At 44.9% G+C, this 13,485-nt stretch overlaps 1 protein-coding gene across 3 annotated transcripts in view; it reads left to right on the forward strand.

Annotated features, from left to right (window-relative positions):
- The first annotated feature begins 2,346 nt into the window (after positions 1-2,346).
- LOC105514296 (60S ribosomal protein L11) overlaps positions 2,347-13,485 on the forward strand; it is a 93,788-nt gene continuing 82,649 nt past the window's right edge. The window contains exons 1-6 of one of the 3 annotated variants that reach the window (XM_011945568.1): positions 2,347-2,391; positions 3,157-3,307; positions 4,334-4,440; positions 5,154-5,285; positions 6,303-6,413; positions 6,843-6,920. In XM_011945568.1, the coding sequence (XP_011800958.1) occupies positions 2,386-2,391; positions 3,157-3,307; positions 4,334-4,440; positions 5,154-5,285; positions 6,303-6,413; positions 6,843-6,872 (537 nt within the window). In that variant the 5' untranslated portion in view covers positions 2,347-2,385 and the 3' untranslated portion in view covers positions 6,873-6,920. Of the gene's footprint in view, positions 2,392-3,156; positions 3,308-4,333; positions 4,441-5,153; positions 5,286-6,302; positions 6,414-6,842; positions 6,921-13,485 lie in introns of those variants that run through there. The other 2 variants (XM_011945569.1, XM_011945567.1) reach the window with 2 other exon arrangements.

Consider the following 13,485-nt stretch of genomic DNA (forward strand, 5'->3'; position numbering starts at 1 on the left):
ATCAGCATTGTACTGATGGATCCATCCAGCACGTGCCACTTAATGGTATACTGAAGGTGAAACAAGCAAGATCTATCACAATGAACAGAAAATTTAAGGAAACTGAATATTCAACAGGCTGGTTGCAGAATTTTTTGGGGTGTGAGGACAGGGTCTCACTCTGTTACCCAGGCTGGAGTGCAGTGACATAAATATGGTTGACTGCAGACTCAGCCTCCTAGGCTCAAGTGATCCTCCCACCTCAGCCTCCCAAGTAGCTGGGAACACACACACATACACCATTATGCCAGGCTAATAAGTTTTTTGTAGAGACAGGGTCTTGCCATATTGCCCAGGCTGGTCGTAAACTCCTAGGCTCAAGCACCCTCCCACGTTGGCCTCCCAAACTGTTGGGATTACAGGTATGAGCCGCTGCACCTGGCTGGTTGCAGAAATTTAAGACGAGACATGATGTTACATCTTTAAAGATTTGTGGGCCAGGCAACATGGCAAGACCCCATCTCTTCAAAAAATTTTAAAAATTAGCTGGGCATGGTGGTGTGCACCTGTGGTCCCAGTTACGTGGGAGGCTGAGTTGGGAGGATCATGTGAGTCCAGGAGGTCGTGGCTGCCATGAGCCAAGATCACACCACTGCACTCCAGCCTGGACAACAGAGCAAGACCGTGCCTCAAAAAAAATAAAATAAAATAAAAAGAAAGAAAAGAAACGCAGATGACTCTGGAGGAAACATTTTAAAAAGCCGTCCAGGAGAACGCCTCCTTTTCCCTAGGGGACCCACTTCCTGCTCCCGCAACTGCTTCTGATATTTCTTCTCACCTTAAAAAAAATTACAGTGTTCAGTAATCTTTTAATCAAAACATGGCATCATAGGTGGAGACTGAAAGCCTGCCATTTGTGGTAGGTGTTTTTTGTTTGTTTATTTGTTTTGAGACAGGGTCTCGCTCTGTCACCCAGGCTGGAGTGCAGTGGTGTGATCTTGGCTCACTGCAAGCTTCCTCTCCTGGGTTCAAGCGATTCTCCTGCCTCAGCCTCCCGAGTAGCTGGGATTACAGGCATGCACCACCAGGCCCGGTTAATTTTTGTATTTTCAGTAGAAACAGGGTTTCACCCTGTTGGCCGGGCTGGTCTCAAACTCCTGACCTTAAGTGATCCACCCGCCCCGGCTTCCCAAAGCGCTGGGATTACAGGTGTGAGCCACAGTGGCTGGCCTGGTGGCGGGTGGGGCGGCAGGCGGTGGTCACTGTTGTTTCACAGCTGATCCAGGTTTTCCGGTGATGCTCCTCTGCTGCTTAGTTGCCCTGAACACATTACTTTTTCACAGTATTAATGGCATAGCATATATTTTGCTGTGAAGTACTCATATGTGAATAAGCATAAGAAAGTATTGCTTATCAGTAGCATATACATTTACAGTCTGGAACAATGGTTAGGCCAGCCAACTAGAGATTGTCCACAAGAGTGGCTGAGATAGTGACACCTTTGCTTTCTGATGGTTCAATGCACACAAACTTTGCTTCATGAACAAACTTACTTAAAATATTGTATACAATTACCTTCAGACTATGTGTATAAGGTGTATATGGAACATAAGTTAATTTCATGTTCAGACTTGGGTCCCATCCCCAAGACATCTCATTATGTTTATGCAAATATTCCAAAATCCGGAAAAATCCCAAATCCAAAAACCATCTGGTCCCAGGCTTTTCAGATTAGGAATACTCACCCTGTAGCAATTTGCCCAAGGTCACATAGCTACTAGCTGGTCGAGACAGGACCACATCTGCCTGTCTTCAAGCTCGAGATTCTTAAACTACCACACCAGTCCGTTTGTATAAATTCTATTTGTGCCCGGCGTGGTGGCTCACGCCTGTAATCCCAGCACTTTAGGAGGCCAAGGCAGGTGAATCATTTGAGGTTAGGAGTTCGAGACCAGCCCGACCAACATGGTGAAACCCCATCTCTACTAAAAGTACAAAAAAATTAGACCGATATGGTGGTGCGCGCCTGTAATCTCAGCTACAGAATAAATTTGCGTCAAAATTTGCACGATTGATTTAATGTAGTTTTGGCGGTCTCATCACACAAGCACCACCAGCTCCTGACACTGAGAGGAGAGAACGTCTTCAAGGTTCGGAAACTCAAGGACGTGCTGAGTCTGGGAGCTTTCAAAAACTATTTTTGGAAAACCCAAATCCCGGTCTTCAGCCAGCGTTGCCTGCAGTTGCTAGGCCTATTCACAAGGGGGAAGCCGACGCTGCACTGCGCAGCCAAATGCGCCTCTCTTCTTCTTGTTGATCTCTGTGGTTAGCCTGGGGAAAAAAGCCCGCCTCCTGGCCCATAAGGCCCTGGGCCGGAAGCTCCGCTTTCTCTTCCTGTACTCCATCATGGCGGTGAGTAGCTGGGACTTGCATTTGCTTTTTTTTATCCGTCGCCATCCATGGCAGGCCGAGCTTGCAGGGTCTGCCTCGCCCGCAGCCCGAGGAGTATGGACCCCTCAATGCTTGCCGGCCCAAAACTGGCAGAGCCGTTCGAGCCAAGGACGCAGGGTTGAATTCTGTCACTTTCCCTGTCATCATTTTAGGAGCGGCTCCGGGCAGTTGCAGGGAGAGCTCAGAAGCACGGTCAGGAGGCTGCAGCTAGGGCAGATGGGGTGAATGGAGGGTTCTGAGGCAAGGGTCCGGGCCTTTTCCTGGTTCCGGGGACTTGAAACTTGCTCGGTGCTAGGAAACCTTAGCCGGTTGCTCGGCTTAGGGAAGGTGCTACCCTTTAGACAGCTTCCGAATGGGATGCTGGACGTCGCATAACCACGTGTTTCCTGTTAACTCAGCAGTTAAGTTCTATCCCTCGCTTACTCCCCTTAGTTTGCCTTACAGTGGGGGCGCTCTTTGTTATCCTGAGCCTCTTAGGGTTCGATCTCAGTGTCCGTAACTTTTAACAGTCAACACCTGTCCTGAATTTTCTATTCACCCGTTCTGTTCGTGGAGGAAGAATAGGTCCCGAGCTGACTTCGTTCCTTGATGCCTCCCAAACACAGTGATACCTTCTTCGTTACGATTTGGGATGAGCAGAAATAAAAATGCTATGCAGATAGAAAGTAGTAAAAACTCAGAGCTCTCAGCTGTGAGTATATTGACTGCTGCTCTTCCCTGTTGCAGCAGGATCAAGGTGAAAAGGAGAACCCCATGCGGGAACTTCGCATCCGCAAGCTCTGTCTCAACATCTGTGTTGGGGAGAGTGGAGACAGACTGACTCGAGCAGCCAAGGTTTTGGAGCAGCTCACAGGGCAGACCCCTGTGTTTTCCAAAGGTGAGTAGTGACAAATGACAGGGCTGCCCGCTTGGGTCGCCTGGTTGTTTCTTAATTTACCTGCTGTCGAGTCTGTTTAGCAAGTGACAGTCGGCATCACTTAAAGCGTTAAATTCATGAGCCGACCAAAAAGTATCTTTGTTTTCAAGATTGCATGTGGGATTGGAACACTAGATTTTATATGAGCAGATCTTAAGCTAGGGCTAGCCCAAGTAAAGACTTTCCCAAGTAACTAGGATATGAGATAGAGTGGAAATATCAGGAACGAAGTAAAGATCATTAGGTCTGATTAGCAGTTAGGGTTATATAGGCTGCATTAAGAACAGGGCTGTACAGGAGCACGAGAGGCTTCAGTGGCCTGTGATAGTGCTGCTACACTACAGCCTGGTTGACCCTATCTCAAAAGTTGTGTACAGATTACCTGGGTTTGAGTGATGGCTTCATCACTTGCTGGTCTGACTCTGGGCTCTCTGGACCTCTGCTTTTTTATTTGCATAAAGAGAGTGTAATACTTGATAATCATGGAAGCTAAAATGAGTTGTATATGTGCCGTTGCTTTAGGATGGTGAAATATGGCAAGTCTTTGGATTCCACTCCTGCTTTTTATTACCAGTTGTGCAAGTTAATAAACCTCTCCAAACCTCACGTGTAAAATGTGGATAACAGTACAATAAGGTTTTAGCAAGTACTAGATAATTGTCAGTAATGCTTTATTTTCTTTGGAACATGATAATCTTACTAGTGACTTCTTTGGCCTATTCTGGTTGGGAACTTGCTCTTCCTGGAACTTTGGCATTATGACTGTTCTTAACTGCTGAAGGATGGCTGGATGTCTGGAAATGGGAAAATCTGTGCTGTGGATGAAATCTTATGAATAGATGTAGGCGACACTAATTAGAACACCACAACTTAGAGTGTGGATGAATACTTAATGTCTCTTTAAGTCATGGAGTTGGTGTTCTGGGAAGGAGGTGAGTGTAGTGGGGGTATGATGGCGTCTGACTCCTTGTTACCCCCTTCCTGCAGCTAGATACACTGTCAGGTCCTTTGGCATCCGGAGAAATGAAAAGATTGCTGTCCACTGCACAGTTCGAGGGGCCAAGGCAGAAGAAATCTTGGAGAAGGGTCTAAAGGTGAGGCTAATCCCCTAATGGAGTGATATTAGTGAGCACCCCCTTAATAACACAAGTAGATAAGTTACATTTAATGTTCTGTTCTTTGGTGCCTTGACATTTATTTAAGCTTCTAAAAGGCTTGTTTACAATCAGCAGGGTTAAACTATTCTTGGTGGTTTAAGAGATGCTTTGAGACCGGGCACAGTGGCTCAACGCCTGTAATCCCAACACTTTGGGAGGCCAAGGCGGATAGATCATTTGTGGCCAGGAGTTCAAGACCATCCTGGCCAATATGGTGAAACACCATCTCTACTAAAAATATAAAAATTAGCCAGGTTTGGTGGCAGGCGCCTATAGTCCCAACTACTCGGGAGGCTGAGGCATGAAAATTGCTTGAACCTGAGAGGTAGAGGTTGCAGTGAGCTGAGATCGTGCCACTGCACTCCAGCCTAGGCCACAGAGTGAGACTCTTGTCTAAAAAAAAAAAAGGATGTTTGGGAGTCATTTCATTCCTCTGCTTTCTCTGGGTTTTTCTCTGCTCTTTGGAAGCTGGGAGAGGTCATTTTGGGTAGTTGGGGTGTAGTGAGGAAGTCAGATTGTGTTCCTAGCCAAGTTTTATTGACTTCTGTTTTTGCTCTGGGGTGCATGTTGCAGGCTGAGCTATTAATAGTTATTTGGGGGTGGGAGGGAGTTGATGACGAGGAATGTTATTGCTGCATTTTTCTCCACAGGTGCGGGAGTATGAGTTAAGAAAAAACAACTTCTCAGATACTGGAAACTTTGGTTTTGAGATCCAGGAACACATCGATCTGGGCATCAAGTATGACCCAAGCATTGGTATCTACGGCCTGGACTTCTATGTGGTATGAATATTTCATCTTTTCCCACTCCTGGTATATGAGGAGAGGGGAATCTTTATTTTATTTCATATGTGGTATGTGGGCGTTTACATGTTGAGTTGCAGCTTTGAATATTGTCTGCCTTTGTGTTCTCCTCCCCGTTGGGAAAATGTGCCTCATTTGTGGCAAGTGTAGGGATGCAGCACTGAACAAGATGGACAAGATCCCTGCTGTGGGAGAGCTTGCAGTCGAGGATCTGTAAAGCACCCACGTGGCTTAAAGGTGGATGAAGGAAACTGTTCCCTCCAGCCAATGATTTGAAACTTTGGAGAGAGGCAGTATTGGTGCCACATTTGGTCTGTGGGTTGGCTGCACTGAGGCTCTTCTTCCCCTGATTGTTCCTATAGAAACAGCTTTGGGTGATGCAGTGGTTTGATCAGGAAGGGGGTTTTAACATAGAAATGACCTTTTGTGTTAACTGCTGTGTTTTGGTCCAACAATAAAAACTGAATAGCCTAAATCAGAAGTCCTGACTAGCGTGGAACCTGAAAGATGGTGACACCCTCATTAGACAGACAAGTAATAAGATTTGGATATTCACAGGATGTTGGAGGAACAGCACACCTTTGGGAAGCACTTTTGAGCTGAAGCAGAAGGAAGAAAGTATAGATACATATTTGTGCTTCTCGGAGTTTTATGTTTTTTACCCTGCTGGTGTGGCTAAAGATTTTTAAATGTTATTTAAAAAAAAAATGTTTTGGAGATTGGGAAGCAGGAATGGGGGATACTCAGCACCACTGGAAGATAGGCTGGGGCTGGGGGGAGGTGCTGAAAGTTCCAGCCTCCATAGCAAACCTATAGTATGGCTGTGTGTTGTGTGAGATGCTGGTGGCAGCTTTGTCAGACACTGAGATCAGGGGTCTTGCTCCAGAATCCATTGGGCTGCCAAGTGACTCTTGAAGATCTGTCTGTAATGTGAGTCTTGTCCATCTGCTCTTGACTCTGAGCTGGCTAGGTGACTGTTGGTTATTCCTGGGACAGGTGCTGGGTAGGCCAGGTTTCAGCATCGCAGACAAGAAGCGCAGGACAGGCTGCATTGGGGCCAAACACAGAATCAGCAAAGAGGAGGCCATGCGCTGGTTCCAGCAGAAGGTAAAGCTGATTTATCTCAAGTGAAGTGGTGGAATGTGGTGTTGGTGAATGAGGTTGGGATTGGGGATGCAAAATATAGGACTATTTGCTGGGTACCTTCTTTAAAATTAGAATATTGGGCACCTTGATAAATCAGGGGCTTCCAGGGATGATGGTTTAAAAGAATATCCAGAGCTAGGCCTCCCCACCACCATGAATGGGGGTAGCTGGAAGGGGAGGAATATGGCTTTAACAGGAGTCCCCTTTCTCAGATGATAGCGCAGTTCAGCACAGTGTAAAAACCAGCCAGCTTCCTACTTAGTCCAGAAAAGGATGGGATTCAGAGCCCAAGTTCATGTATCAGTCAGATTCGAATTCTCAAAAGTTAGCCATTGCTGCAATCTCTGCTGTTGCCTCCTGTTCTGAAAAATCAAATCTCTTCTCTTTCAGTATGATGGGATCATCCTTCCTGGCAAATAAATTCCCGTTTCTATCCAAAAGACCAATAAAAAGTTTTCAGTGAAATGTACAATTCTGTTGTGTGTTCTGTGAAAGGATCCTGGCCATATTCAAGTCCTTGGACCTCAAGCCACTTAAAGCTTCGATGGGAGTAGCTGGTAACAACCCTGTCATCCTCTGATTGGATGCTAGTATTTCCTGGCAGATCCAAGTCCAAGCTTCATAGCATCCATTGCCTGTGCTTGCCACACCTTGGTTGATGCGCTGTGGCGCCGTAGCCGCATTTAGAGGGGAGGGTTTGGTTGATGTTGGGGTTTGAATTTAGAGCCTTGATTAAGCAGAGTGCAGTGCTCCTGTGTTCCAGGAGGCTCCCTGCTATTCAGTGATTCTGTTCTGTACTAGAAATTTTATAAGCATTGATGTGTCATGAAGGAATGATAGGCTTTGGTGTGATGTTTGAGATTAAATTTAGACTTAACTGTTCAGGCTCAGGTTTCTTTAACAACGAGAATATAAGGTTGTTGGGAGGCAGTGTGTGTAGATAAGAGGGCAGTCTTTCCATTTCCAGCCCTCTCGGTGAGTTGTTACTCTGCCCCAGTCTCCTTAACTGTATCAGGAGGCAATAATAGTAATATCTGTCAGAGGATTAAATGATTTAATACGAAATGCTCAGACTAGCACCAGGCACATAGTGCTCAAAAGGGGGTTTAGTTTTTGTGTTTGGGTATATGAGAAATGTTACTTCTGCTAGCTTTGGTGCAAAAATGGAAATACTTTCTCTGTGGTGATTGTCTTTTTTGTCTTTTTTTTTTTTTTTGGAGACGGGGTTTTGCTCTTGTTGCCCAGGCTGAAGTGCAATGGCGCAATCTTGGGTCACCGCAACCTCCGCGGGTTCAAGTGATTCTCCTGCCTCAGCCTCCTGAGTAGCTAGGAATACAGGCATCCACCACCACGCCCGGCTAATTTTTTGTATTTTTAGTAGAGATGGGGTTTCACCGTGTTAGCCAGGATGTGTCGATCTTCTGACCTCTTGATCCGCCCGCCTCAGCCTCCCAAAGTGCTGGGATTACAGGGGTGAACCACTGCGCCTGGACCCTGTAGTGATTTTCTACATCTCACTGAAGCCAACACTCAGAAGCCATCATTTTTGTGTATTTGTTTATTTGTTTTTGTTTGTTTTTTAAGACAGAGTCTCCCTTTGTCGCCCAGGCTGGAGCGTGCAGTGGCACAATCTCTGCAACCTCTGCCTCCTGGGTTCAACCAGTCCTCCCACCTCGTCCTCTCGAGTAGCTAGGAATACAGGCATCCACCACCAAGCGCAGCTAGTTGTTTTTTTTTTTTTGTAGAGATGGGGTTTCACCACGTTGGCCAGGCAGGTCTTGAACTCAGCCTCCCAAAGTGTTGGGATTATAGGTATGAGCCCCTGCACCTGGCAAACGCCATCATTTTTCTGACACAATACTTGGCCATTGGTTCATCATTTTCAATTTCGGGTTTAAATTTTGGAGCACATGTTAATTCAGTTAAATAATTTACTAATTTCTGACTAATTAGAGTTCAGTTGTCCTTGGGCCACCCATTCATTGCTGTTCAGAAGTTCTCAAATTTGCTGCTTTTGTAGGTATTTTGAAACCTGCAAGTAGATTATTTGGTGTGTCTCATTTTTAAAATGAAAATAAAGTTACCTTACCCAGTAAGATGAGTTCTAGTTGGTGAAAGGGGAGAATCATGGAACATGTTGCCATATACTTTTTTATTTCATTTAAAATATAAAATGTGCATTCATATCTCAGTCTTTTACTACAGGGCCAGGGCCCCCACCTCAAATGGGGTGAAGGAGTCTCATTCTTAAAATTCAGCTTCATTTTTATAGCGGGGAACCATACTTGTTTTTACTAACTTCTGAATTAAATAATACTCAATAAACATGTTTAAGAACAGACTTGGTGAATGGATAGGTAATTAGTTCTGGGTGCGGAGAACAAATACTAGTTTTACCTAAATAAAGCATTTCAGAAATACAAAATCTAGAAAGTCTCTCAGTTTTAACAATATAAACCTGCTGAGCCTTCATTTGGTCCTTGTGTATTGTTTGTGTACTCAGTTGACTTAACTTCCCATTAAAAAAACTGCTGTGCTCCTGACCCAGTGGATAAAGCACTGTTGGGAGTTCAAAGAGCTAGCCAGGTTTTAGTCCTGGCTCTAACTAGCATTGAGATTTTGGGTAGGTCATGAAACATCTGGAGGACTAGAACCACTAGACACAGACTCCTATCCAGTAGCTAGACAGCTTGCCCCTATTCTGGCTAGAAGCTTGACTTGCAAACAAATGTCCTACTGGTATCTAAAGCACTGTCATTTGTGGTTGAGCTTGTACCAAGTGGGTAGATAGGATCGCCTGGTAGTTTGTTAAAACTCATGGGCCCTACCTCAGACCTACTGAATTAGAATCCTAACAAGATCTGCAGGTGATTTGTACGCATACTGAAGTGTAGAGGTAGTGGCCAAAAAAAGCAGGAAGGGCATGATACCCAAGGAGGTTTCCTTAATACAATTCAGTTCTTACAGAGTTCTTACTGTGCGGTTATTCTTCTCATTTCTTTAGCTGCCACCCATGAAAGTCTGGGAGTGGACCCTGTCTCAGGAAAAAAAAAATTGATCAAAAATTATACTCAATAATTACAATACTGAGGGGACAGTGGGTTCTCTTTCACTATTAGAAACACCAAATAGTAAACCCAGCTAAGGCTTTTTTGTCTTTTAAACATAGTTGGGAGGTGTTCTTTTTCTCTTTAACAGTTGCGTTCTCAGTACATTGCAGTGGCTATACAATATTTCATTCTGGAAATGTATAGGACATAATTATGTAGTTGGCATTAAATGTCAGGAATGTCAGTTTCATTAAACTGTCCAATAGAGGCTCTTTTAGCCTGCTCTCTTGGCCCTCGGTCCAGTGAGTACCTTTAAGGTCCTTGCAGGGTATCTTGAGCTGTTGTTCAATGGTGTGGTATTGTGGAAAGAACACTAAACAGGAAAAAGTGTTTGTGTTTGAGACAGGGTCTTGCACTGTCATATGCTGGAGTGCAGTAGTACCATCACGACTCACTCCAGCTTCAACCTCCTGGGCTCAAGTGATCCTTGTACCTCTGTCTCCCGAGTAGCTGGGACTACAGTTGCATGCCAGCATGCCCAACTTTTTTTTTTTTGGTAGAGAAAGGGTCTCACTCTGTTGCCCAGGCTAGTTATCCATGTTATGATTTTGGTTCTGCTTTTCCTACTAGCATTATGACCATAAGCAAGAAACCTGGCAAGTTAGTCTGGCCATCTAAAGTGGAGCGTGGGCCGGGCGCGGTGGCTCAAGCCTGTAATCCCAGCACTTTGGGAGGCCGAGACGGGCGGATCACGAGGTCAGGAGATCGAGACCATCCTGGCTAACACGGTGAAACCCCGTCTCTACTAAAAAATACAAAAAAAAGCTAGCCGGGCGAGGTGCCGGGCGCTTGTAGTCCCAGCTACGCCGGAGGCTGAGGCAGGAGAATGGCGTAAACCCGGGAGGCGGAGCTTGCAGTGAGCTGAGATCCGGCCACTGCACTCCAGCCCGGGCGACAGAGCGAGACTCCGTCTCAAAAAAAAAAAAATAATAATAAAGTGGAGCGTGTTGGATTTTGCGTATAACCCTTTATCTTCTAAATTGTGTGCTTAAGCTTTCTTTTCTTGCAGTTTAACACTGGCTAGTCCTAACCTGCTAAACTCAATGCAAATGCTGAGGTGCTCCAGCCAACTGGTGGGTGAAGACCAGAATGAGTAGTCTGCCAAAGGCAACTGAGTCCTAAAGGGTTAAGGCCCAAGGCCCAAGCCTTGTGGGTACTCTGGCCCAGAAACCACCCACATAGGTAATTTAAACTGCCAGCCACTGGGGACCAAGCTAGTGCCTGGGGTTACAGAACTAGTCAGAGCTGCTTGTTATGGAAAACAGTGTGGTTGTCAGAGGGGAATCCAGCCTAAGGCACCTGGAGGGCGCCAGGAGAACTGAACTTGACTCTGCTTAAGGTGGCAAATGCAGGAAAGCTTGGGAAACAAGTACAGATGGTTTGTTTTCACCAGTCAGTGAACCAAACTGATGACCTGTGATTATACCAGTTGACCTTTGTGTAACGATTTTAGGATGTTTTGTAATTATCTTTTGTCAAGATTGATACTTTTTGTGTGTGTGTGTGTGATAGAGTCCTTCTATCACCCAGGCTGGAGTGCAGTGGCGCATTCTCAACTCACTGCAACCTCAGCCTCCCGAATAGCTGAGATTACAGGCGCCCGCCACCGCGCCCAGCTAATTTTTATATTTTTAGTAGAGATGGGGTTTCACTGTGTTGGCCAGGCTGGTCTTGAACTCCTGACCTCATGGTCCACCTGGCTTGGCCTAAGATTGATACAATTTTGTATGCAATAAGTATGTAAGTAGTTACCTGGAATCTAAAAGGAGCTTGAAAGGCAAAGGCATTCAACAATAGGCACAAGTGAAATTCTAGACCCTCTCAGTTACCCTGCTGAATGTATTGCTTTGATAACATGACTCAACTCTTTGAAATGCTCTGATGACTGCCTCTGGAATACAGTGCTTTATTACATGGCATATCATAGTGGTTAAGAGCACAGAGTTTGGAATTTAAGGGTAGGAGGGTGAAAAGAGGTTGATTAATGGGTATAGAAATATAATTAGAGGAAATAAGACCCAGTATTTGATAGATCAATAGGGTGACTAATTAATGACTTGTATTTTAAAATAGAGAATTTTTTTTTTTTTTTTTGCACTCTGTCGCCCAGGCTGGAGTGCAGTGGCACGATCTCGGCTCACTGCAAGCTCTGCCTCCCGGGTTCATGCCATAAAATAGAGAATAATTCTAATGTTACCAGCATAAAGAAAGATAAATGTTAAGGTAGTGGATATCCCAGTTATCCCGATTTGATCATTATACATTGTACGAATGTATCAGAATATCACATGTACTTCAAAATATGTACATCTATCTTGTATCAATAAAAAAAATAGGCCAGGCACAGTGGTTCATGCCTGCAATCTCAGCACTTTGGGAGGCCTAGGTGGGCAGATCACTTGAGTTCAGGAATTCGAGACCAGCCTGGGCAACTTGGAGAAACCCCACTGGGCGTGGTGTTGCACACCTGTAGTCCCAGCTACTCAGGAGGCTGAGGTGAGAGGATTGCTTGAGCCGGAGAGGTGAAGGTTGCAGTGAACTGGATCATGCCACTGCACTCCTGCCTGGGCAACAGAGGGAGACCCTGTCTCAAAAAAATAAAATAGGGTGTGGTGGCTCACACCTATAGTCCCAGCACTTTGGGAGCCAGAGGCAGGAGGATGGATTAAGTCCAAGGAATTTGAGACCAGCCAGTGAGACCCTGACTCTACAAAAATAAATTAGCCAGGTGTGGTGGCATGCACCTGTAGTCCTCATTATTTGAGTTTGAGGCTGAAGCAGGAGGATCCCTTGAGCTCAGGAGTTTGAGGCTGCAGTGAGCCATGATCGCATCACTGGGCAACAAAGCAAGACCCTGTCTCTAAATTAATTAAAATAAAATTTAAGCATCTCAAATGCCTTGCAGGAATGTGGGATACAGTGCTCAGAATGGTCCCTGTCAGATAGTAGAGGCTTGTTTTCTGTGAAGAGCCTACTAACTGCCACCTGGTGTCTCCTTCCAGCCCTGACATTAGGAAATAGTTGTGCAATGGTGGTTACTCTCAGGGTGGTCACCCAGGCAAACTCCAGAGGAGGATGTACTTTCACTGATTAGCCTTCTAGCCCCTTTTCCCCAAATCCCCAAGGAAGGCTGGGAATCATGAAAATGGAGTTGGCCTTTACTTGTCAACAATTGAGTAAATCCTAAATAGGGACAAACATCCAAGTAGCTCCTGAATTATAATTAAAGGAAAAACATTTCTTAAAATGGAAGGCGTATGTACCTTGTAGTGGACATTCTGTAATCTCAGTTACATGGCCATGTCTTACTCTATTGCTAGTGTCTGTCCCTTGAGACCAGCTTGTTGCTCAGACTGGACACAGCAACACTGCTGCTGACTACCTGGGTGAGAAGGTGGGCAAGTCAGTCAGCCTCTCGGCCTCAGATCTTGTATAAAATAGGTTTAACACTTACCGTATAGGGTTACTTGCAGGAATTAAAGATAGTATATGTAAATCAGCATATATAGTAGGAGCTGTTTATTGTAAATATTATGTAATAATTGAGTATATTCTTGATATTCTGTGGTAAACTTAAATTTAAGAGATTTTATTCTGTGGCTTGAGCATCATTCTTTGCTGGTGAAGAAAAGAAGATGAGGAATTCATTTAATATTTGAGTGCTTGCCTACCTGAAGCATAGCATTGAACCAAATAGATATATAGTCCCTGCTGCTAGGTGAGCAAAAATAAGTATTAATACTTGTGCTTCTTCTGCCTGCTTTTCAGGTAGAAAAATCTCAGTGCCCCTCTTTGACATTATTTAAGATTTCTCCTCACTGTAACAGTATAGTGAAATTAACTATGCTTTTTCTGTTTTTTTTTGTTTTGTTTTTGTTTTTTTTTTTTTGAGACGGAGTCTTGCTCTGTCGCCCAGGCTGGAG

This window comes from Colobus angolensis, unplaced genomic scaffold, assembly GCF_000951035.1.
Source record: "Colobus angolensis palliatus isolate OR3802 unplaced genomic scaffold, Cang.pa_1.0 Scaffold240, whole genome shotgun sequence".
Lineage (NCBI taxonomy): Eukaryota > Metazoa > Chordata > Mammalia > Primates > Cercopithecidae > Colobus > Colobus angolensis.